General features: G+C 37.6%; 1 protein-coding gene across 1 annotated transcript in view; it reads right to left on the minus strand.

Moving 5' to 3' along the window:
• Positions 1-26,319, minus strand: part of Kif4a (kinesin family member 4A) — a 141,420-nt gene that overhangs the window by 11,680 nt on the left and 103,421 nt on the right. The window contains exons 21-28 of the mRNA XM_027935812.2: positions 16,451-16,606; positions 16,223-16,323; positions 10,805-10,934; positions 8,725-8,895; positions 8,241-8,348; positions 6,978-7,055; positions 6,440-6,538; positions 5,576-5,755 (exon numbers count right to left, since the gene is read on the minus strand). Coding sequence (XP_027791613.1) covers positions 5,576-5,755; positions 6,440-6,538; positions 6,978-7,055; positions 8,241-8,348; positions 8,725-8,895; positions 10,805-10,934; positions 16,223-16,323; positions 16,451-16,606 — 1,023 coding nt within the window. The remainder of the gene's footprint in view (positions 1-5,575; positions 5,756-6,439; positions 6,539-6,977; positions 7,056-8,240; positions 8,349-8,724; positions 8,896-10,804; positions 10,935-16,222; positions 16,324-16,450; positions 16,607-26,319) is intronic.

Raw genomic sequence — 26,319 nt, forward strand, 5'->3', positions numbered from 1 at the left:
GGAACTGCGATGATGAACTTTAGCCCCCTTTAATATTGCAGTTAAAAGTTGGGTTTAGGTAATTGTTTAGTTTATGATTTCAGATAATTCATGCCAGAGAACTTAAATACTTAGGATGGAAAAGTAAAGAACTCTACTTCCAAGTTGGCAAGTAACTTCCCAATCATTCAGTTTTTTTCACCAATTTTGAATTGGGTAGCCTGGGAAAATTCACTGTGTGTACCAGTTCATTAATTTGGACAAGGATAGTAAATCATAGTATGGTATCTGTTGACAAAACAAGATGTAAAGATATAAAATTTTGTGAATTGTATCTTAAACTTGTATCATAATTTTCAACATCTGAACCTGAAAATTATGACTTATGGTTAAAATGCCTTAGACCTGAGGTGTCTGCTCAGAATATCAGTTTTTCCCTGCTCCTTCCAGACCTCAGCCAGGACTTATGTTGAAATGCAAATGAAAGAAGCCTGCAAGCATAGTAGGAGACTGATCTGAGGCCTAAAAAAAAAGTAAATTGTATGGTATTTACTAATAACTGGCTAGTCATTTTTTCTAGGACTCTTGTTTTTTTTCTTAGATTCTGTATTTTTTTTTTTTTTGAGCTCATGATTTTGATCCTACAGACTTAGGTTAATGTTTTTCTGATCAGTTCTATCTTTCACCAACTGTGGAGTTTTTGAAACATTGCAATGGAGATTTCACCTGCGAAAAGCTACAAGGCCTTTACTATTGTTATGTGTGCACACTTGTTTTATGTGTTGTATGTCTATATATACATATGTCCGTATATCATATATATGATATACAAATTAACATATATAAGGAGCGCTCATAAAAACAAATTTTAAAAAGTGGATCCAAAGATCTTTAATTCATGTGATTTAAATGGTTCAATTTAAATTGGATAAACAGATAAAAATAAATGTCTTTAAATTTAAGCTGACAAGTTTTTCTAGGTGTTCAAAAAAACTAATAAAATATTAATGTCTATAAAATATATAATATGTCTTGGTTCTAGGACTTTTCTTTCAACAAGAAAAAATGGTTAACACTGTTCAATACATTTGTCTAATATTTTGATAAATAAGTAAAGTAAATTTGATATGGGATTACTCATTCATGAGTACTTTTATTAGATATCTGATTGATTTACTATATAAGTTTGTTTTTATAATCAGTCATGTGTTTATTAAGTTTTATTTTTTTCTAGAGCAAGCAACCATAAAAATTAAACAACTAGTTAAATAAGAACTGTTATTTTAGAGCATTGAACTGCCATTTCTTTAAAAGCTAAACTTGGTTAATATAGAAACATCAATGTAATTGTGATGCTATTAATGTGCTCATATCTTCCAGGTATACAAGTCTATAAGGTAGAAGCTTTAAAGAGCATTATATCAAGCTGGTGTTCTAAAGTTGTTTGGTTAAAAAAAAATATATTGGGGATTTATTTACCTGTTATCAATAAGATATGTAAAGTTTTATGTTACTTTTTACATTGGGGAACAATTTAAATGTATTTTTAAGTGAATGAGAGTCTAATCTATGTAAAGGTTAAAAACTTTCAGCCTTTCTTTAATTCATGTTTTAAATGTGATATCATATGGTGTTAGCTAATGTTCATGTGACCTCAAACAATTTATGTAAACTTTGTAAAATGATATTTAAAAAGCAAAGATCAGCTTTAGATCTAGAACACTTAAGATTTATAAAGAGCCCTGCCTTACCTGAGATAAGGCTCTGTGTCCCATCTTACTACATGTGAGAATGACTACAAAAGCAGTAGGCCAGATTTTAGTTCATTTAAAGTTATGTTCAAAAGTTGTTTTTTTCTGTCAAGATTACTAGGATCTCAAACAGGGGATATAATGTATAACTCAGCCAAAATTCAGGGTAGCTATTACACAAACTAAATGTTTTTACTCTTGTTAATTTTATTTTGTAATTTCCTTATAAGTGATCTAAAGATTCCCTGTTAGTGTTTTACAGAAGTGTTGCTTTAAGAACACAACATGGGTTAATTTAAGATAATAAGCCATCACCTACAAGACAGGTAGGATAATACAGATCCCAATTAATAAAAAAAGATAAATAATTGTAAAGTTATAGTCATTAAAGCCCAGTACTCTTAATATAAGGCTGTTAAAATTTATTTGCTGGATGTTTAAGATTAAGTTTTAAAATTAAAGTTAAACGAAAAGGGCCAAGAAAACCAATATTTGGCTCTTGCCCTCTGAGTCAGTCTGAATCCAGGGAACAGGGGACCTCTCTAAAGAGCTTTGCAACTCTGGGCCACATAACCTCCCGATCAGGGAGATTAATGAGACCACTGGAGAACAGAAAGTCAATCAGTGCATTTGCTATGAAGAGGAGGGTCATCAGAGAAGGGAGACATCCCTGATGCTTCTGAGGGAAGCCACATGGTCAAGCAAGACCTGGACCTATCCTAGCACAAATGGCACGAGCAGAACTGAGAAGCTGCTCTCAAGTTTCCCCAGGAATGACTCCCATAAAAACTCAGCTGACTTTTAACAATAGATAGAAATAAAAGTCAGTTTGACTGCTTCATCTTAAACACTTAGCAAAGACAGTTAAAACCAAAACACAGCCATTCCTGGACATTTAAAATAATGATAATGATAATGATAATAATAATAATAATAATATTTTAAGGTATACACTTTATGTTAGCCTCTCAAAATAAGTAAGATTGGAGGCTACAAAGAAGGATTCTCAGACAGAAATGCCTGATAACTATAAAAAGAGACTATCAAGAGGAGCTGCCAGAGACAGTTTTTAGTTTAAGGCCTACAGATATTCCTAACCTGCACAGGTAGGCTTGGTGTTTGCTAGTATGATTATCTAGCCCTGAGTAACAGAATTAAAGGTTTCTCTATTAGACACAGAGGTCATACTAGTAAAAGGATTTTACATGATCAGATGATATTATTAAACTGTATCTTATGGAAAAGGACATCTGTAACACTAAAAGTTTAATGTTGTGTTTATATTCCTGATAACTTTAAAAATGTTAAAGATTTACATTTCTATATAAAGGCCTTGTCCACTCTGGCCTTATTATGGAGACAGCTTCTCCTGGTAAATATATATTATATATATATATATACTAACTTCTCAGCCCTCACACCTCCTGATGAGGGAACTTCTATACAGCGACATGTTCCAGCTGCTGCAACATTTATTCAGTACTCATGGTTTTTGTTTCTCTCATAGAAGCACCCATCCCCAGATGACTTTACAACCTGTTCTTCCCCAACCAGACTTCAAATCGAACTGACTTCTAAAAGGAAACTCATGTCCCTCACGCCGTGCCCCCTCACGTCACCCCCTCTCAGCTCAGAAGAAGCCAAAACGAGTGATGCCCCTCTTCTTACAACAATGGAGCCAAAAATAAATAGACTGTCAATATAAATAATTAATTAAGTCAGGTCAAATCAGTTTTTGGTGAGTTCAAGAAAAGTTGGAGACTGTTACCTGAGGGATTAAAATTCCCTCAGTGCTCTTCCCCTACCCTATCAAAGATTTGAAAGGGACACATAAGAAAAGGGGGGAATGATAGACCCAACCTGATTTTCTCTCAAAATTGGGAGCCATCTCGCCACAAAGCCATGAAAAGCTGATTTCGGCTTTACTATAAATTACTGCAAATTCTGAACCTGCTTGGAATGCCTGCCCATGCCTTGAACTCACCCATGCCTGGCTCTCTGACCAGATAGCAGCCCTCTCTGAAACTTTAGTGACACCTCATAAATATTGGCCTTCCCTGGCCAGATAATGACCCTCTCTGAGGCTCTAATGGTCCTCTGATGTTGGGGCCAGCAAAAAATGTAAACCACCATTAGTGTGATGCTTGTCAGAGTTCTGTTATCTGTAACCCCACTTTGTGTAACTTTCTGGGCTCTAAAGCTGGGCTGCAGGAAAGCTGCTGCTGCTGTCTTGTTTCCCGTGGTTTTGGGTGGGAGAGGCAGCCAGGCCGGTCGAAATAATAAGCTTGCTTTAATTTGATTTTGATTGGAGTCAGTGGTCTTTTCTTGCGTCCTGGTCTAACAAGACCCTCTAACATTTTTTTTTTCTGTGTGTACATCTCAACTCAGCCTTCAAATCTACATTCAGCTCATGCTTTCCATTTCAACCATAGTAAAGTATCCATAAATGATTGTTGAGGAAATGAAAGAAAGACATGCTCTGCCCCATTTTCTCTAATGTCCCAACACCCATTCTTCTAGCATCTTTAAATTTTTGCAATTTGCTATGCAATGTACCAAAAATGTTCTCCCTGTTTGCTCCCAAGATGATACTTACCTTTCTATCTTATAATGCAGCAACAGTCACCTTTCAATGGCATATTCCTAAATTAGGCCTTGTTAATATGACTTTAAAAACCCAAAAACCCCTTAGTCTAGCTTCCAGAGATAAATATGCTGAGGTTCTAGTTATGCTTCTACTTCTTTGCCTTGTTTTCCCATTTAATTATATGTTCTCTGGGTCCAAAGATGGACTCTTAGTCCCATTTTGAGCATGTGGTATGTTGCACTTCTGATGACTCTGGCTGAACAAATACCTTAATACCACACAACTGTCTATTCCTTCCAACTTGCTTCAGCTCTGGTATTGTGGCTTTACAAGGCTCAGTTCCCCATGTGGTGAGCTATCAGCTAATCAGATCAAATAAGCTTCTAGGAAGCCAGCTAAGGTAATGTGTGAATTGTTCTTTGTAAGTGGAATGTGGCTGTAGGGCACAGCTGGGGTAGTGGTGGTGAATTGTAGTGCCTAGGAAGTTAATGTTTCAACATAAAACATCTATGTTTGATAATTGTGTAGGACTATCATTGTGTAAGTAAATAAAGCATGCCTCAATGTCAGATTGTTCCTAACTAGCCTTAACTTGGTGTGTTTGATCTTAATTATTAGCTTTTTCTGTAATTCCCTTAGCCCCTTAGCCTAGTGAGCAAAAATCACTCTAATAGGCCAGAAAGATAAATTACCCACTGAGCTTCTGATCTGCAGTTTTTACTGACATGACATCATTGGTAGAAACAAACTGTACTCAGAGAATATTCAGTTTTAAATCCCGTTATTTGGTTATATGACCTTGGGAAAGGTCATTACCCTTCTGTGGGTCTGAGGTCTAGCTATAAAATGCAAATAATAAATATCTCAGTGGATATTTTGTGATGATTAAAGGATTACATAAATGAGAATGATTTGTAAACTATAAAGTGCTCTAAAAATATGAAGGACTGGTATGATCGATTTTTAATCAGCTTCTATGAAATGGTATAGAACACTACCTACTCAGGCTAGGAAGTTCCTGAGAAAACAAAGAGAGCCAACTTGTACACTCAGGCTGCCCTCCCTCTCTGTTGGCCCTAGGTTTTACACAGAGCTGGCCCAACAAATCCCCCTTAGGGGAGTCAATGACTCTGAATGGGATCCAAGGGGCTTGGATGCAGGATAGGGGCCAGAACATTCCTAGATTAAGAAAACTATCTAACTGACAGTGAATATAAATGAGTAGAATCCTTAACTGACTTAAAGAGCTGGCTCCTACCCCTTGGGTGTTCTTCTTGGACACCTTAACTAATTTTGCTGGCTTCCATTCTTCATCGTTTTCATCTTCACCATCACCATCACCATCACCATCACCATCCTCATGTTCATGGATAATATTTAGATCCTTGATGTCCATGATTTGCTCTACGAACTTTTCTTTAACACGGGAAGGTTTTGGCTAAGAAAAAAGGTTTGAAGTGATTATTTAATAAAAATTAAATAATACATATGGTATCATATCTTCCCAGTAGCTGCTTCCAGCTATATTCTCACAGCAGAGATTTCAGACTCCTCAAATATATCCCACTTGTCTTTACCAATCAGAAAAAAAAATTGCTTTAGCCTTTGGCCTCACAGAGTCTTTGAAGGGATAGAAACTGGATGCTGATCAATCTGAGGGAGGAAGGGAGGACTCATGATGTGATGAGATAAGGATTTTTGGATGGACAGCTGAACATTGCTCTTTTTTCCTTCTCCTCCTCCTCAGTTGTATTACATAAAGCCAATTCATGGACAAAAGTCAGAATTCTTTTTTTTTAAAATATTTTTCTTTAGTTGTAGATGGACACAATGACTTTATTTTATTTATTTATTTTTATGTGGTATTGAGGATTGAACCCAGTGACTCATGCATGTTAGGCGAGCACTCTACCATTGAGCCACAACACCAACCAAAAGTCAGACTTCTGAGGAAAAAACACACCTATTTTTCATAGGACTCTATAATTCTACTTAGGACTCTAAGAAAAACTGAGATTTAGAATTTGGGTATTTTAACTCTTAACCTTTTAAAAAAGGTAATTTTGCATACTCACCCTGAACTTGGGCTATGCAAAGTTATCGTAGGTATTAAGCATTTTACCTTGGGTGGGATATATTCAAAGGAAGAGTCCGGAGATAGAAGGTTATCCTTAGGAAGATGAGGTTTTGTTCTGCTGGCTACTTGGAGGAGGGTCAGTTTCTATTTGAAAAAGAGAGACAGAGAGTAAAATGTAGGCAGCTTCTAGGATTGCTCATGGCTAAAACACCAAAATTCCAAACATTTTTTTAAATGGTGCTGGGGATAGAACCCAAGACCAAGTGCATGCTACACAGTGCTCTACCACTGAGCTACATTCCCAGTTCAGCCAGCTCAATCTTAAACCACGGTAAAGTGAGGCAGGCTTAGAGTAGGTTCAAGGACTCCTACTTTCTAAGATTGTTATCTGATCAAAAAGGGGCATATTTTAAAACTTGTATTTTTACCACTTTGAAATGCACATGATTGGGTCACATGGAAACACAATGTAGACCTCAAAGAGTACAGCTAAATCACCAAATTAAGGGTTGTTCCTGAGTGGTGGCCTCAGTGGCAACCGGCTGTACCAGGGCCTTATCAAGTCGATGGGGAACTCTAATACCTGCTTCATGAGTTCATTCTCTTGGAGAAGCTGCTGATTTTGCTCACATACTTCTTGCATCTTCTTGAGTTCTTCATCCTATTTCCAGATAGTGTAGTGATAGGTGGGGTTATTTTAGGCACTACGTGTAGGTTACTAAACAACTCACTTAGATAAAAAAAAAAAAAAATACTGCTGCCAAGTTCCTGGCAACAGATGGTTTTTGCATAGCAGGCACTGGCATCCAGAAAATTACCTTACTCCCAACTTCTAGGTGTCCTAAATACCTCTTTTTTAAGGGATTGGGGTGAACTCAGTGGCAGTCTAATACTGAGCTGCATCCCCAGCTCTTCATTTTTTATTTTGAGACAGGGTCTTGCTAAGATGTCTAGGCTGGCCTTGATCTTGTGATCCTCCCACATAGGCTTCCCAAATCGCTGGAATTACAACTGAATACCACTTCTATTCCAATGTTCCTCATCAGCACTAACCACACTTGTAGGAACTGTGGACTCAGTCTGAGAAGTCTTCCTTATTCTTTGCCATTCTTTAGCCTCATATTCTGTATTCACATCAGGATGCAGATTCAGAAATCCACAGAACTCGTTAGCTCTGTTTCCTGAAGCTACAAATGCTTCTATTCATCCTATTTAACATAGACTAGACAGTTTATTTCCAAGTCTCATAAGCCTTATTAAGCTTCCTGGTGCTTAATACAACTGGATCCATTACATATAACCTTAACAAGTTCGGTTACACCTTATGTGGGAGGTGCCAAGGAAACTCTAGGGATGGTATTGCAGGAGAAAGATTCTAAGTTGGACAAAAACAGTGCTCCAACTTGCTACTAAAGGGTGTGGTGTTCTTAGTCTCTGCAAGAAAATCCAGACCCCAGGCATTTTACAAACATGTCAGGTCTCAGCTCAGAAGAACAAGCTCAGGAAGATACAGTTGTCCCTAGGATTCTAAGTAACTATTAGATAATTTCACTGTCTCAGCTTTTTATAGTTCAGTGTTGACACAATAGAACCAGGAGGCCTCAAAGTCTGGTGTGGAGTATATATTGGTGTTATGGTACCAAAAACAAGGTGATCCTGCATATGGCTACATTCTGATTATCTCTCATCTAATCAAGTAGGGACAAAAAGCAGTAGAGGCTACCATTTTAAGCCTTTCCTCAGTAGTTCTTACTCTTTGCTGCAAGTACAATGGTCTAAATGAGACACGATTCTTGATGAGGCAATGTGAAACCCTCCTCTGGAGACCTTTCCTGTCTTCTCATACCTGACACTTCAGTGTGCTCAGCAGCTGCTGCTCCTTTTCACTGATTGACTCCTCCAGCTGCTTCTCTGCCACTTGGCTTTGCTGCAGCTTGCTAAGAAGGTACAGCACCTAGAGAAAGACACAATCCATAGTAGTATCAGAGGAACCAGGGGAAAGAAGGATTTTCACCTAGTCCAAGCAGTGATCCAGGTGACTCCTTCATGATTTAGAGGCAAACTGTTCTTTTTGCTCTATGGCTTGAATAGCAACAATGTTTCTCAGCACATTAATCTTGGGATTCAAGCCAGAAGCTAAGAGCCATTACCATGGGTAGGTATGAACTTAGGTATATCACTTTTCTCTGTTTCATGTTTCTCATTTGCAAAATTTAGAAAACAGCACATGCACTTTTAAAGGAAACTCATTAACCCCCACTACTTTTTTAAGCTAACTAAGGGCAATGACAGCTTTGTGTCTTAACTAGCTTCTTGGCTTGTCAGTGTACCTTCTCTTGGTGCTGTTGCTCCATTCTGACCAGCTCAGCTTGTAACTCTGTCTCTATCTCGGCAAAACGATTTCGTTCCTCATACAGCATCTTCTGCATGTCCACACAGCTGGCCTTGCTCTGTTTCAGGCTGCTTTCAAGCTTGCTGACCTGTATTTTGGAGGAGACCAGCTAGAAGAGATAAAAGAGATCAATTTATTTGGAGAATAACCCACCTTTCCCCATTCATTAGCAGGAACATATTAGCTTTCTTTAAATGGTCTGAGGAAAGTGTCTTCATGTGCAATTCCATTCTTATTTTTTCATGTCATATGGATTCTAACAGTGAATATTAATAGGACTATTGTTCTGCTCCTAGGCCAAGAGTCCATATTTCTGCTGTGACATGTATTTGAGTTCTGGAAGCAATAGCTAAATTCATTTTATATCTTGCTCTGCTTTAAGGTCCAAATAAACCTAACCTGAACAGTATATGATGATTCCAAAATTCTGATATTTAAGTCTGAAAATAAATTAACATGACACACCCTTATGTCCAATTCTGTCCTGTCTCAGAATGTCTGTGTTCACACGTCAGAACTTGTAGACACTTTAGCTGAAACTGCAGATCTGGCTCTTCAGGCTGGATTCATATCCTGTGCTGGCCTAGTTTTGCATTTACTACTAGCCTAGATGGTGAACATCATAAATACCAGCGTTCACAAACCTAATCAAGATTTCTTAGTAGAACAAATCTGCTAACCTAACACGAAAATGTGAAAGGGTAGCATTACTCTAACTTGTGGATTCAGATGGATTTTATGCTTGTCTTGAGTGAAAAATGCCTCAATCACTAGAGGTTATTAGTTTTCACTCCTCTTGTGACAATGGAAGATGATGTATTATTTTAAGGTCACTGAAGATAGCTTTTCCTTAAAATCAATCTTTATATGTCAAAAGATGTTTAGGTTTTCTCTTTTCAAGACTGTATTTTAAAGTTTTTGAATATACATCTCATAGGTCTTTTAACAAATAGTACAATATAATAATAGTTTATGTTTAGCCAGTAGCCCACTGTGGCATTCTGGCCTTTTTCTAAGAGCAACAATTAACACTTATTGAGCACTTGATTTATGCCAAGCATGATAAGTATCAATTTGAGTCATATTATATTTTTTGTAAATGACTGGCCTCTACTTGTTTATATCAACTTTTTTTTCAATTTTATTTATTTATTTAAATGTTGGGTGGGCCTTTATTTTGTTCACTTATTTATATGTGGTGCTGAGAATCAAACCCAGTGCCTCGCACATGCCAGGCAAGTGCTCTACCACTGAGCCACAACCCCAGCTCCTGCTTATATCAACTTAAAATTTTTTTTTAAGTTGTAGATGGACACAATACTTTCATTTTATTTATTTTTGTGTGGTGTTGAGGATCGAATACAGGGCATCACACATGCTAGGCAAGCACTCTGCCACTGAGCTACAGCCCCAGCCCGCTTATATCAACTTTTATGCAATAAACTCTCTAATGTTAGTATCACTGGGTTTTTCCATGAAAAGTGGTAAGAAGCTGGGCACAGTGGTGCATGCCTGTAATCCCAGTGGCTTGGGAGGCTGAGCAGGAGAATCATAAGTTCAAAGCCAGCCTCATCAACTTAGGGAAGCCCTGTCTCAAAAATAAAAAGGGCTAGGGAATGTGGCTCAGTGGTTAAGCACCCTTGGGTTCAATCCCTTGTACCGAGAGAGAGAGAGAGAGAGAGAGAGAGAGAGAGAGAGAGAGAACTTTAATATTTATTTTTTAGTTTTTGGCGGACACAACATCTTTGTTTGTATGTGGTGCTGAGGATTGAACCCGGGCTGCACGCATGCCAGGCGAGCACGCTACCACTTGAGACACATCCCCAGCCCCTTTCATTAGTTTTGAGACAGAGTCTTTTGCTAAGTTGCTGAAGCTGGCCTCCAACTTGTGACCCTCATGCCTCAGCCTCATGAGTCACTGGGATTACAGGCATGTGCCACCACACCTGGCTCCAAGGTATTTTATTTGAACCTACCTAACTAGATCCCTAATTGTTGGTAGTAAGAGTGATAGTTACCTCTCCAGTTAAATATTTCAGGGCACACTTGGCTTCCAGAATTGTAGCAATATTCTCCCAACGTTGTTTTGGCCTGTCTTCACTTTCTGCATCCAGTAGCTTCTGCTGTAGGTCAGCAATCTGAGCACTCCTTCACAAACAGAAACAGTCAGTTTTGTTGTGAATAGCTTCGATACCAGGAAGAAGGAGAACTCCGAGCAGAAACTTTAAAGTGGTTTATGAATGGAGATATCAGTTAAATAATGACTGAGTCATCTGGTTAGAATTTTACATAGTACCTAAAAATTGGTTACAAATGGACTCCAGGAGATTATCCAAATGGTTTTTATTTTATTAAATACTGGTTGAAATAAATAGGTCATATATACTGAGACTTGGAAAGATATATTATGGTAAGGCCTGTATTGTAATAGACTGACTGACTATACTATGACTTTGTCATGAAGCCCTATAAATTTGGACTGTGTAACAATAGCCCACCCATGGAAGGAAGAGATTCAGGTTGGAGACCTGAAGGAAAATCTCACAAGAATAGGTAGGTGTTCTTTGCTGGAATCAAATACCAAATTGATACCCATGGCTGGTGTTATAGGAAATTATTGTTTATTTTGGTACTGGGAGCACCAGGGGGCACTTTACCACTGAGCCACATCCTTAGTACTTTTTATTTTTTATTTTGATACAGCATCTCACTAAGTTGCTGAGGCTGGCCCTGAACTTGCAATTTTCCTGCCTCAGCCTCCAAAGTTGCTAGGATTATAGGCATGCACCATCATTTCCTATAATGAGAGATTATTTTAAAATGTCTTCCAAAGGACTGAGAAGTTTCTATGACTAGATACCCTGACCCTGGTTAGAAATTCCAGATACTTTCCAATCAAGTATGGCCTAGAACAAATTCTATATAATATTTCAGTTTTATTAATAACTTCATTTTCAAATATGCTGTTTCCAGTGAGAGGGAGAATACCAGCATGTGCTTAACTTGTGATACTATGTTAGATTCCTATAAGGAAGATGGGACAAAAGTAATCTAAGATGGTTTTTCTCATATTTGGTGGTCTCAGGACCCCATTCATTAAAAAAAAAAAAAACACATTGAGAACTTCTAGAAATTCTGTTCATATAGGAACACCTATAGTTATTTATAGTATAAATTCAAACTGAGATGAATTTAAATATTAAATTCACTTAAACTTAAAAAATTCATTACATATAAACACTTTAGGAGAAATAGCTGTATTTTTCAAGACAGAAAAAGATTTAATGAGAAGAGTAAGATTATTTTCCATTTTCACAGATCTCTGTATAATTTAGTAGAAGACAATTGGATTTTCACATCTCCCTCTACTCAATCTTTTGTGACATGTTGTTCCAGTTGATGTAAATAGAGACACTCTAACCTTACATGGATATGTAGTTTGAAAAGGGAGATGTATTTTGGTAGCCTTTTCAGATAATTGTGGATACAAGTAGTAGTTTCATAAAAGTTAGTCACAATGTGGAATCTAAAACTATTATTATTTTACTTTTATTTTTAAAAATTAAATTCATTTTCAGCTGCTACATAAAACATGAAATCTATACATATTAATGGGGTACCATGTGATGATATGATAATGCATATATTATATAATAATTAATTCAGGTTACACATAACTATTACTTCAAACATCTGTAATTTTTTATAGTGAAATCTTTCAAAATCCTGTCTTCCAGCTTTTTGAAATGTATAGTACATTATTGTTACATGAAGCCATCCTACTGTGCAATTGTACACCAGAGCTTCTTGCTCCTATCTAACTATAATTTAGTATCCATTGATCAAGTGAAACTATTATTAACTAATTTTTTATATTCTTATATATTAAAATCCATATGGTAGCTGGGCATGGTGGCACACACCTGTAATCCCAATGACTTAGGAGGCTGAGGCAGGAGGATCTTAAATTTGAGGCCAGCCTCTGCAATTTAGTGAGACCCCATGTCAAAGTAAAATATAAAAAGGATGGGATGTAGCTCAGTAATAAATCATCCCTGAGTTCAATGTCCACTATCAAAAGAAATCCATATGATGAGTTATTTTTTTTTTCTTGTGAATTCCCAGGACATAAAATATTTCCATACATGTATAGGAATGTGTGTTTAAACATATATAAATTTAGATATAGTCAGTCTCAAAAGTCAGGGCAGATATCCTTGGACAAAATTTGCACTTGAAAACAATATACATATTGTTAAAAAAATTGAAGATTGGGTTGTCCTTGAACAGTTTTGATTGTCTTCAGGGAAAGTCTGAGGCAGATGCTTTATAGCAAGTAATGGTGTGGGAGAGAAGAAAGTGGAGATGGGTTTAAGTTGGCCTGGCCAGAGCACAATCAAGTTGCCAATGCCTATGTTCTGTTTCCATGTGGTGAGAGCCAAATTAAAGATTCCTACTTGAGACAGTGTGGGACAAAAGTCTAGTCATAGTCTTTGGAGAAGACTCCAACATTTAAGAGGAAATTTGATTTCATGGCTCAGTGCTGCTGCTGAGGACAAAAATCAGGAACAAATGAGCAGATTATGAGCAATCAATGCAAAAAATATGTATTCATTTTAGGCCAGTATTTACATAGATGTTAATTGGTTTGGAATGGCTTGAAATGTAAATGGATATAGCTGAATTATAATAAAGTATCATATTTTGGTAGGCCAAACAAGCAAACAAATCCCATTAATCTATCTCTCAGTAGGAATGGATATTTTACCCATTTACTTTAACATGTTATTTTGACAATATTAATCCACTGAGTCATGCGATCCTCTGAATGTTAATACGTTTCATTATATAATATATTTAAACCATCACATTTGTTAGTATCACCACTGGTCTTACCAGAAAAGGTTTGCTTAAAAGCTCAAATTTTATCTTCAGTAACACCTACTGTCAGTTGTTTTCCTTAAAGTGATAGGCTCCCTCCATTCATTATTGAGAGCATCTCTGCCAAGTAACCAAGTCTGAATAACCATGGTTTGTCTGTCAGTTGTTCTTTCAAGTACACATGATGTGCCATGAAAAATAGGCCTATTGATCTCAAACCTCAAATAGCTCAGTGCTTTTCTTGAGATGACCATCACAATCAGCATGCAGCAGAGGTGCTTCCTGTTTTGTTATATAGATTATAAAAAAGATGCAAACTCAAGGGTCAAGATTTGATAAAATTAACAATTTTCCCTGATTTTATCAAAAGTCATGCTTAAAGTAAGAATGACTTTTTAAACAAATTTAAACTGGTAGTGTGTAGAGGTGCTGTGTAGAACAACTAATTGTTCAGGTTGGTGCCAATGCTTTCATTAAGTCTAAGGTATCAGTAATTTTTTGCAGTATTGCTTTTCTACAATTAGTGCAAAAATCAACATGGTAAAAATAGCAAATAATGCTTCACTATTATTATGAAAATAGTTTTGCCAACTTAGATTCCCTAAAAGGGTATGAGAGATCTTCAGACCACACTTTGAAAACCCTGATTCTCGAAGTCCTTTCCTTCAACAAATTTACAAACTCTCTTTAGATTGAAAACAAAACTAATAAACATAAGACAAATATTAAACACAAAGATGTATCATTTTCATTGCATAATTGAGTATTGTAAGTTCTGAAAGGGTTTAGAGAAAAAGACTAGTGAAGGATGAAGAGTCAGGCTAGGCTTCTGGAATTGGTAGGGGAGAACATTTCAGTCATCATCTACATACACCCTCCTTTCCTTGTCTTCTTTGTTAATTCATGTCCCTTATCTCTTTCAAAATTTAGTTTAAGTCTCAACAACTTTAGGAAAATATCCTTGATTAAACTCACCTCTGTCTAATTCCTTTTATGTTGTACCTACTACCCTACATTTATATAATCATTTACTTATGCATATGGAGGAAAATGTTTTATAACCAGCATTTAAAAAGAAACAGTCCTGATTTGTAGCTTCTGCCTCTTTCTGTTGTGTAAATAGACTCAACATAGAAATTATAACCTATCAAGAATTTTCCACATTCCAGAAATCATTTTTAAATATTTTTTAGTTGTTGTTGATGTACCTTTATTTTTTATTTATTGATATGTGGAGCTGAGGATCAAATCCAGTGCCTCACACATTCCAGGCAAGTGCTCTGCCACTGAGCCACAATCCCAGCTCCTCCAGAAATCTTAACAAATGATTCAAGCACATGGCTGGGAGTAATTACATGATTTCTACTTTACAGCAAAGATAATGTCATCTATTCTTTTGGTATCTCTCAACTGCATCCAGTGTAGCCCAAAGCAGAAACTCAAATTGTTGAGTGACTTATAGATGTTTCCAAAGATAAACAACTAGTATATCTAGCTAAAATCAAATAAATGATCTCCAAGGTCTTTTGGACAAGAAAATTTCCTGTTTTTTGTACCAGGGATTGAACCTAGGGCACTTAACCCCTGAGCCACATCCCCAGCTATTTTTTTATATTTTGTTTTGAGTTGCTTAGAGCTTCGCTAAGTTGCTTAACTTCGCTAAGTTGCTTTGAACTTGTGATTCTCTTACCTCAGCCTCCTGAGCTGCTGGAATTATAGACATGTGCAACCACACCCAGCTATATTTCCTTTACTTTGTTTATTTATTTATAATGTGGTACTAGGGATTGAACCCAGTAACTCACACATGCTGAGTAAACACTCTACTACTGAGCTACAACCCAACCCATAAAATTCTACTATTTTAAGACACTATAAAATCTGTATTCCTTCCAGATTTCATAAACTGCTTAAAAGACAATAAGATTGATTATAAAGGCTATGTAGCATAATTTCTGGTCTTAGACTCAAGAGGGAATAAAGAGACTATTCATTGAGTACTTTTAAGATGCCACATTCTGTATCATACACTTTATTTACTAATCTCACTTAATGCTCATGATAACCTTACTTATGCATTATATACATATAGCTATTTTGCTGTTTTCCTCCTATGCTATTTCTCTTTTATGATAATTTCTGGGGTTTCTCTAAAATTCTGTTCTTAGTTCTACATTTCAGATACTACTACATCAAAAATTGTGGTGTACTGCAAACAGCACGGGCTTTGGAATTAGATAAGAGGGGGTTTTGAATCCTAGCTCTGTTGTATGCTAGTATTAATATCTTTAGCAAAATTCTTAAGCTCTTTGAACTTCATTTTAGATTTCTAGAGTGATAAGAATGATACTTACCTCATAGGGTATCCAAGGGACTGAATGAGAAAATTTATCTATCATGTCTAGTACAGCATCTGGTTCAATGTATTGTTACTGTCTCTTGTTTTTCTACCATCACAAAGCTTTTGAAAAACAAGCTTTTGAATCACTGGGTTGATAGGTTCTTATTTTTGATTCTAGGGATAAATTTTTATGCCTTGGAGATAGTCTTGTTACCTGAGTTCCATTTCAGTCTCCAGACTTTCAATCTGCTTTGTAATAGAATCCTCTGACTCTGAAACTTGACCACGTGTTTCAGCAAGTGAAAATGTGCGCCTCTGTAAAGAAGAATAGTAGGTATGAGGGAGAAGTTCTAAAAGGAAAAATAATCCTCCAAAGCCATGAGGATTTCTTGGGAACACATAATCTGATTATTGAGAACATTTTTTTCTTAAGGGCACTTACCCGGAGTTTAAGAGGAGGATTCTCCCCAGATTCCTTTTTTTCTTTGAGTTGAGCCACATCCTGAGCTAGGATCTTTCTATCTTCAAGAAGGTCATTTAGATGGCGTTTGGCTTCCTCAGTACTGACCATAACCTCAATTTCATTTCCAAGCCAATTCTAGAAGAAAAATCAGTGATGTCTTGGTTAGGGATGAGGAATCACTGATTCATGGGCAAGATTCAGTTCCAGATTTAATTTCATTTGGACAGAGCTCAAGTGACAGAGCTCAAGTAACTAGAAGTGAGATTTCTATTTCTATTACCTACATTTCACCAACAACACTTGTATGTCTCAAAGGGCATTAACAGCAATACCCTAAAAGATCACAAGAAAGAGGCTTTCTACAGAAAGCATTTTCCCAGATATCCTAGTATTTCTATTGTCCTGTCTTTACTTTCTACATTTTCTCCTAAACATTTATTCTTTGCCTTTAACTACTCATGATATAGAACTGAAGACAATTTATCTGTCTAATCTATCTATCTTTACTCTTACAGTACTGGGGATTAAACCCAGGGATGCTTTACCACTGAGCACCCCACTTTTTTTGGTACCAGGAATTGAACCCAGGGGTGTTTAACCACCGAGTCACATCCCCAGACATTTTTATTTTATTTTATTTATTTATTTTACTTTGTGACAGGGTCTTGCTAAGTTCCTTAGGGCCTTGCTAAGTTGCTGAGGCTGTTCTCAAACTTGTGATCCTCCTGCCTCAGTCTCCCAAGTCATTGGCATTACAGTATGCACCACCATGCAAGGCCCTTATTGTTGATAGCCACAGCCGAAGGGGCCCCAGCAAACTTCCAGCTGCCAGCAATCCAGCTGCCGGCTGATGATTGGCTCACAGCGGCCCCAGCAACATCTAGCTGATTGGCTCCTCGGCCCCAGCAACATCTAGCTGATTGGCTCCTCTGCGGTGATGCTCATTGGACTGTTTCCCTGCCCTTTCAGACCACGGAGCTGCTCATTGGGGGACTTTTTGGCTCTGCCCACGTGACCCAGCCAATCGGCCTCAAGAGCAGGAGGATTGGGGGAGGTGAAAAGAAGCTTGTGAGGGGAGAGACAGGCTTGTGGAAAGCCGGTGGTGGCAGTTGAGGCTCTGAGGATTTTTCCTGAGAGGCTGTTTTGTTTGGCGTGTTTGGTTCTAAAAATAAAGTTAGTTTCTTTTGACAAGTGGCTTCTGATTGTGCCCAGCCAGACTGCGGCATTTGGTGGCTCGCACGGGGAGCGACTGAGGGTAAGTGAACTGCTCACCCCGGAGGGCAGGGCGAGAGGATGGGTAGCCATTTTAAGATTCTTCTTTTGTTATTTTGTTTCACTTTTGTTTTAAGTTGCCTGTCCCTGGAGATGTGTAAGATGGAAGAAAAACCGCTCACATCTGAGGAACAGATAGGGAGAAAGGACAGATGGACATTTCAGGAGGCTATTATAATGATTCTGTGTTGTTTCAATTTTGTTTCACTCTGTTTCAGTTTTGTTAGGCGTCATCTTGTTGGGTTGTATTATAGTAGAAATACGGGATCAGAAATTAGTAAAAAACAAACTGAAAGAGTGTTAAGTAAATTGTTAGAGGAAGGAGGCATCCCAGTAAAATCAATAGCAGTCAGGGCATACGTTGATACAATACAAAAATGTAGCCCATGGCTTTTTAAGGAGGAGTTGTTAAATATATCACAATGGAACCATCATGGTGAAGATTTAAAAAGAATAGAAAAGAAAAGCCCAGGGACTCTGCCAGTTGGCACATTGCCATTGTGGACGTTCATATCTTGTTTGCTTAGTCCAAAGCCTTCAGTTCAGACAATGGTAGAGGAAGGAGAAGACATATTGATTCAAGTAAAAGAGAAGGTCTCTCAAGTTAGTCAGACAGAGGAAAAGATTCAAGTAAAAGAGAAGGCCTCTCAAGCTAGTCAGACAGAGAAAGAAAGTGTAAAACAGAAAAAGCCATCAGGGGGAAAGTTACAACAGGAGACTGCTACTAACACCTTTCTATCACCAGAGGACGTAAGTGTCCAACTAACAAGGCCACCTCCATATGCTGGGAGGTCCCCAAACCCCGCAGTTGATAGTTGGGCTCCTGAGACAAGATCTCAAATATTAACATGCCCTGTATTTGAGGCAGGAGGGCAGCGATTTTACCAAGTTTTAAATTTCAAAACAGTGAAGCAGCTAAAAGAGGCTGTAACAACCTATGGTCCTCAAGCACCCTTCACTGTAAGCATGGTCGAATCCATTAACAACTTGAACATGACACCAGCAGATTGGGCTAATATGTGTAAAGCTGTGCTAAATGGAGGACAATACCTGTTATGGAAGGTTGCCAATGAGGAATTTTGCAAGGAGACGGCTAGGCGAAATGCAGCAGCTGGTTATCCTCAGAGAAATCTAGATATGTTGTTAGGAAAGGGACCTTATGAGGATCAGCAGCAACAAATTGCATATGATCCTGGCGTATACGCACAAATTGCTGCAGATGCAATTAAGGCATGGAAGACTTTACAAGGACATGGAGGTTTACAAGGTCAATTATCTAAGGTAATACAAGGAGCTAATGAACCTTATGCTGAATTTGTAGATAGGCTTATTCAAACAGCTACCAGAGTTTTTGGGAATACAGAACAAGCAATGCCATTACTAAAACACCTGGCTTATGAGCAAGCGAATCATTGGTGCAGAGATATCATTAGACCATGGAAACATGAAGATTTAAACACATATATTAAATTATGTAGAGACATTAATGAACAAGAGCAAGTCGTGGCAGCTGCAGTAAAACAGGCTTTAGATGCCAGAGACATTAATGAACAAGGGCAAATTGTGGCAGCTGCAGTAAAACAGGCTTTAGATGCCAGGCCAAGAACATGCTACAATTGTGAACAAACAGGACATTTTAAAAGGAATTGCCCCATTGGAAGAGGGTTTAACAAAACTAGGTATCAAAGGAGTAGAATACCAGGTATTTGCCCACGATGCCGTAGAGGGAGACATTGGGCTAATGAATGCCGTTCTCAAACCACCATAGAGGGTACTCCATTATCAAAAAACGAACAAGGACCAGGTGTTTATCCACGATATCGTGGAGAAAGGCATTGGGCTCCATTGCCAAAAAATGGACACGGGGGCCCAATGCTCCGGGGCCCAAAACCACAAATATACGGAGCACTGGAGGAACCCAGCAACCCCATCAGGGTAGTGCCCAGGACACATTGTCCATCAGATCCCTCATCAGACAAACCAGAGGGAGCGCAGGGTTGGACATCTGTGCCTCCGCCAGAGCAGTACTAACTCCAGAGATGGGAGTTCAAATCATTCCCACAGGGGTGAAAGGACCTCTTCCCAAAGGAACAGTAGGCTTATTATTGGGACGCAGCTCTTCTACTCTAAAAGGACTTATGATAAGTCCTGGGGTAATTGATCCCGATTATGAAGGTGAAATAAAAATTATAGCCAGTTCTCCAAAGGGTATATCAGTAATTTCACCAGGAGATAGAATAGCACAGTTACTAATAATACCCAGCCTACATGATAAATTTTCCAGTCGTACTGTAGAAAGAGGTTCCAAGGGATTAGGCTCCACAGGTGTAGATTGGGCTATGCTTTATTTAAATTTAGATTCTCGCCCCATGCTAAAACTAAATATTCAAGGACATGAATTTAATGGGCTACTGGATACAGGTGCAGACCTTAGCATCATCTCTCGTCAAGAATGGCCAAAACATTGGCCATTACAACAAGCCACTCAAACGCTTCGAGGCCTAGGAGTGGCGACTAATCCCCATAGAAGTGCAATGGTATTAGATTGGAAGGATCCTGAAGGATGTGAAGGAACTATACAGCCATATGTATTGGATGATCTTCCCGTAAATTTATGGGGACGAGATGTCCTAGATCAATTAGGTTTGACATTAACAAATAACATCAACCAAAATGCACCCACTATTATGACTAGACAAGGTTTTAGGAAAGGAAAAAGATTAGAAAAACAAGAGCAAGGTATAGCAGCACCAATACAAATAGATCAAGGAACAGAAAGACATGGGTTGGATTTTCAGAAAGGGCCACTGAGACAATAAAAATTACTTGGAAATCAGAAAGACCAGTATGGGTTCCTCAGTGGCCCCTGACTAAAGAAAAGATACAAGCATCCCATGACCTGGTCAAACAACAATTAGCGGAAGGACATATACAACCTTCTGTATCTCCCCATAATACTCCCATTTTTGTCATCAAAAAGAAATCTGGTAAATGGAGATTATTGCAAGATTTAAGAGCCATTAATAATGAGCTGGTTATTATGGGACCTGCTCAATCAGGGATTCCTCAGTTGTCTGCTTTGCCAAAAACCTGGTATGTTTTAGTTATAGATATTAAAGATTGTTTTTTTTCAATTCCAATTCATCCTGAGGATAGTCCACGTTTTGCATTTACTATCCCTGCACTGAATCATGAAGGTCCTGATCAGAGATATGAATGGAAAGTACTCCCTCAAGGGATGGCTAACAGCCCAACTATGTGTCAAATTTATGTTAACAAAGCAATCCAGCCACTTAGAAATCAAAATCCTGAACTACAAATATTTCACTATATGGATGATGTATTATTAGCACACAAAGATAAAAACACATTGCTAGAATGTTATGCCACACTTACAAACTTATTAAAAAATTATAATCTAGAGATAGCAATAGATAAAGTACAATTAAATTTTCCAATCAATTATTTAGGAGTTCTATTATCCTCAACCATGGTCCGTCCACCAAAAATTCAAATACGAGTAGATCAACTCAAATCACTTAATGACTTTCAAAAGTTATTAGGAGACATAAATTGGATAAGGCCTTATTTAGGTATACCAACAGGAGAGTTGGGACCTTTATTTGATATCCTAAAAGGTCCATCAGATCCAAATTCACCCCGAATGTTAACGCCTGAAGCAAGAAAGGCATTAAAAATCATTGAAACATATATGGAAAATATGCATTTGGATAGAATTGATATAAGTTTGCCTTTATTATTTATTGTACTACCAACAAAAAATATTCCTACAGGAGTATTTTGGCAAGAAGGTCCATTATTATGGATACATTTATCTTATTCTCCTAACACTATTCTTACTAGGTATCCTGAGGCTGTAGGACAATTAATACTCAAAGGAATAAAAGCAGCAAAGGGAGTGTTTGGAATTTCTCCCAATAAAATTATTACTCCATATACTATGAATCAAATTGATGAGTTAGCTAATGAGTTAAATACTTGGGCAATAATCATGTGCAAATCTAATGTTTCATTTGATAACCACTTACCATCTAATCCTTTATTGTCTTTTTGGTCATTGCATCCTGTAATTTTTCCAAAAATGACAAGAAAAACACCTATCATGAATGCTCCAAATATATTCACTGATGGGTCAAATAATGGTACAGCAGCAGTAGTTACCCCTGATCAAACTTTTACATTTTTAGTACCCAAACAATCAGCTCAAAAGGTAGAGCTTAATGCAGTTTTACAAGCTTTTGTGATGTTTAAAGATTCTGTATTTAATTTATTTTCTGATAGTCAGTATGTAGTTAATGCTATAGTATCTCTTGAAGATGCTGGTAGGATTTCCCCTTCTTCTACTGTTTTCTCTTTGCTTTCCACTATACAAAGTCTAATCTGGGACAGAAAAGATCCATTCTTTATAGGACATATCAGGGCACATACAGGATTGCCTGGAGCCCTTAGTTTGGGCAATGATTTAGCAGATAAAACTACACATGACATACATATTTTCTCTACACTAGAAGAAGCTATAAATTTTCATAAAAAGTTCCTTGTCAATGCTAATACTTTACAAAAGCGTTTTAAAATAACTAAGGAACAAGCTAGACAAATAATAAAACAATGTCAAAATTGTGTGACCTTTTTACCACAAGTTAATCTTGGAGTCAATCCTAGAGGATTGATACCTAACCATATTTGGCAGATGGACGTCACACACTTGCCAGAATTTGGAAAATTAAAATATTTGCATGTTACAGTTGATACTTCTTCTGGATTTTTGATGGGCTCCCTTCATGCCGGAGAAAAAACTAAAGATGTTATAGCTCACTGCTTACAAAATTTTGCCACTGTGGGTGTTCCAAAACAGTTAAAAACAGATAATGCCCCTGGTTATACTTCTACCTCTTTTAAACAATTTTGCTCAACATTTGGCATTACTCATATAACAGGAATCCCATACAATCCACAGGGACAAGGCATAGTTGAAAGAGCTCATCAAACTATTAAAATGTACTTATTAAAGCAAAAAGAAGGAATTGGGAAGGGGTATATATTCCCCAAAGATAAACTTAAAATAACCCTTTTTACTCTAAACTTTTTAAATTTGGATTCATCAGGACTTAGTGCTGCGGAAAGGCATATGTGTCCAAAAAATGTGCATAAGCCCAAGGTACTTTGGAAGGATATTCTAACAGGACAATGGAAAGGTCCTGACCCAGTAATTGTCTGGAGTCGGGGGTCTGTTTGTGTGTTTCCACAGGGAGAACAGCAGCCGATTTGGATTCCAGAGAGATTAACCAAGGTCCTGACCCAGTGATTGTCTGGAGTCGGGGGTCTGTTTATGTGTTTCCACAGGGAGAACAGCAGCCGATTTGGATTCCAGAAAGATTAACTAAAGCGATTTCTACAGACCAAAAAGAAGATGATTTGGCTCAAATCCATAACAACTGATATCCAAAACTCCAGTTTGGCTATTCTTACATCTGCAACAGAACCAGGATGCTTTTTTCAATATCTATTTTATTATTGCCCTTTGCCATATCATGAAGTTCTATTTTGTTTTTTGAGCTCATACAGACCTAGGTTAATGTTTTGCTGATCAGTTCTATTTTTTGACTATAGAGTTTTTAAACATTGCAATGGAGATTTCACCTGTAAAAAGTTATAAGGCCTTTACTATAATGTTATGTGTTGTATGTATTATATTATGTGTGCACACTTGTGTTTTGTGTTATATGTTTGAATGTACGTATGTCCATATATCATATATGATGAGCGCTCATGATAATATGGATCCAAATATTTTTTTTTTCACGTGATTTATATGGTTTAATTTAAATTGGGTAAACAACTGTTGAGGATTGTTTTAATATGTAAACAAAAAAGAAGGTTAACAGATCTGTTTGTTTACTTTCACCTTTCCTTTTCATTATATTTAATAATTCTCTTAAAGATAATGTAAATTGTTAAGAAAATTGTTTTCTTTTAGTGCCTTCTGTAATGTTACATAATTTTTTCTTTAGCCATTATTGCCAGAATTCCTATCTTCATCCCAGTGCTGGTGAAGTCAAAGATAAAACCAATCTACAGCTTCTACAATAGCCATCACTGAACTGCTTGCAGAACTTGCCTGGACACATTGTGAGCTCACCTGTATGCATTGTGAACTATTTGTTGGTGCAGCGACTTGTGGTAGTGTTGGGGTATTTTTGCTGATGATGTCACCGGTGGTACAATTTTTCAAAGGAGCCCTCAATTGGCTTAATGTCATGGCATTTTGCATCCTCATCTACTAGTGATGGTCTAAAATTTGGGGGCCAACAGAGGTGAGGCAAAGAACCTCACCCCCCCACTGGTGCAAAGGCCTATCCACAAGTATAGCTGTATGCTGGACTGGTAGTCAGTGACGGGTATGATCCAATTGCAGTTGTACCAACCTAAGACAGGAGGCTGACGCCTAGAGGTCAGTTCATCTGATGACGGGTAAGGACCATATGTTGAATTGGACTGCCTAACAGACACGGTCCCTAAGCCACATGCTTGTTGTTTAAACAGAGAGGGGGAGATGTTGATAGCCACAGCCGAAGGGGCCCCAGCAAACTTCCAGCTGCCAGCAATCCAGCTGCCGGCTGATGATTGGCTCACAGCGGCCCCAGCAACATCTAGCTGATTGGCTCCTCGGCCCCAGCAACATCTAGCTGATTGGCTCCTCTGCGGTGATGCTCATTGGACTGTTTCCCTGCCCTTTCAGACCACGGAGCTGCTCATTGGGGGACTTTTTGGCTCTGCCCACGTGACCCAGCCAATCGGCCTCAAGAGCAGGAGGATTGGGGGAGGTGAAAAGAAGCTTATGAGGGGAGAGACAGGCTTGTGGAAAGCCGGTGGTGGCAGTTGAGGCTCTGAGGATTTTTCCTGAGAGGCTGTTTTGTTTGGCGTGTTTGGTTCTAAAAATAAAGTTAGTTTCTTTTGACAAGTGGCTTCTGATTGTGCCCAGCCAGACTGCGGCACCTTATAATTTTTTTTTTTTTAATTTTAAGACAGGATCTCACTAAGTTAATAAGATTTGCCATGAACTTACAATCCTCCTGCCTCAGTCTTTCACATTGTTGGGATTTCAGGAGTCTGCCACCACACCTGACTCTAGTATCTATTCCATTTAATAATAGATATACAGTCTTACTTTTAAAGTACATGAAGGGGAATTTATAGAAAGAAAACATAACTTGCTAAAATCACTATTTTATTACTTATATTTTGAGACAGGGTCTTGCTCTATTGTCCACTCTTAAGTGATAATCTCAGCCAGCTTCCGAAGTAGCTGGGACTACAGGCACATACCACCACACCTGGCTCCTTAGTCACTTTGTAAAACAGTAACCTTGGGGGTAGGGGTTGTGGTTCCGTGGTAGAGTGCTTGCCTAGCATGTGTGAGGCACTGGGTTTGATTCTCAGCACCACATATAAATAAGTAAATAAAATAAAGGTCCATCTACAACTAAAAAATATTTTAAAAAATAAGTAACCTTAGGGGCTGAAGTGTATATCAGTGAAACAGCATCCTTAGTATGCACAAAGCTATGCATTTAATCTACAGCATCAAAAAAACCCAAAACAAAACAAACAGTACATATTCCTGAGAACATTTCCATCTTTGATGAAGATATACCATGCTAATCATAATCAAAATAAAGCTGGAGTGGCCACATTAATATCAAATAAAGTAGGATTCTTATGAAATAATACTATCAGGGATTAAAATGATGATTTCATCATGACAAAGGAATCAATTTCTCAAAAGAGAACTTAATCCTTAATGTTTATGTATCTAATAACTAAGCACCAAAATCTGTGAAATAAAACCACATATAAATCAACAAAGAAGATAACAGAAGCAACTATATGCTGCCTATAAAAAACATATTTTTAAAGTGAAGATACAAATAAGTTAAAATTAAATGGGTAAAAAATACCAACCTTAACACTAGTCAAAAGTAAGCTGAAAGGGTTTATTAATATCAGAAAAAAATAGATTTAGAATAAAGAATATTATCAGAGATAACAAAGTTCATTTTATAATAGTGAGGGGGTCAAGTAATCCTAAATGTCTATGCCCCTAATAACAGATCTCCAGTTTTGAGTATCTCATATAATTTATTGAATCCTGTATTGGAAACGAAAAACAAAATGACTGAAAAGATACAGGAGCTAAACATGGGTGTTCTGTAGGCATGATGGAATATGAAAATATAAAACAACATCCAAAAATGTTGGCAAGAGAGTACATATAGAGTATGGGTCATTTACATTTGTGATCACACGGCTATCTGAAAGCTGAAGCTTGCTGCTGCTGCCTAGCATCATAAAAAATATCCCACCGGAGCACTTGCCTAGCATGCATGAGGCCCTTAGTTCAATCCCCAGTACTACAAAACAGAAAAGTATCCTACTGTGTATCTCTAGCACCCTGAAAGTTAAAATCCAAAATTCAAAGTAGTTTCTACTGAATATATATCATTTTCATACAACTGAAAAATAAAGACTCCTAAGCTGAGTCAGGAACTGGTTAT

This window comes from Marmota flaviventris, chromosome X (assembly GCF_047511675.1).
Source record: "Marmota flaviventris isolate mMarFla1 chromosome X, mMarFla1.hap1, whole genome shotgun sequence".
Lineage (NCBI taxonomy): Eukaryota > Metazoa > Chordata > Mammalia > Rodentia > Sciuridae > Marmota > Marmota flaviventris.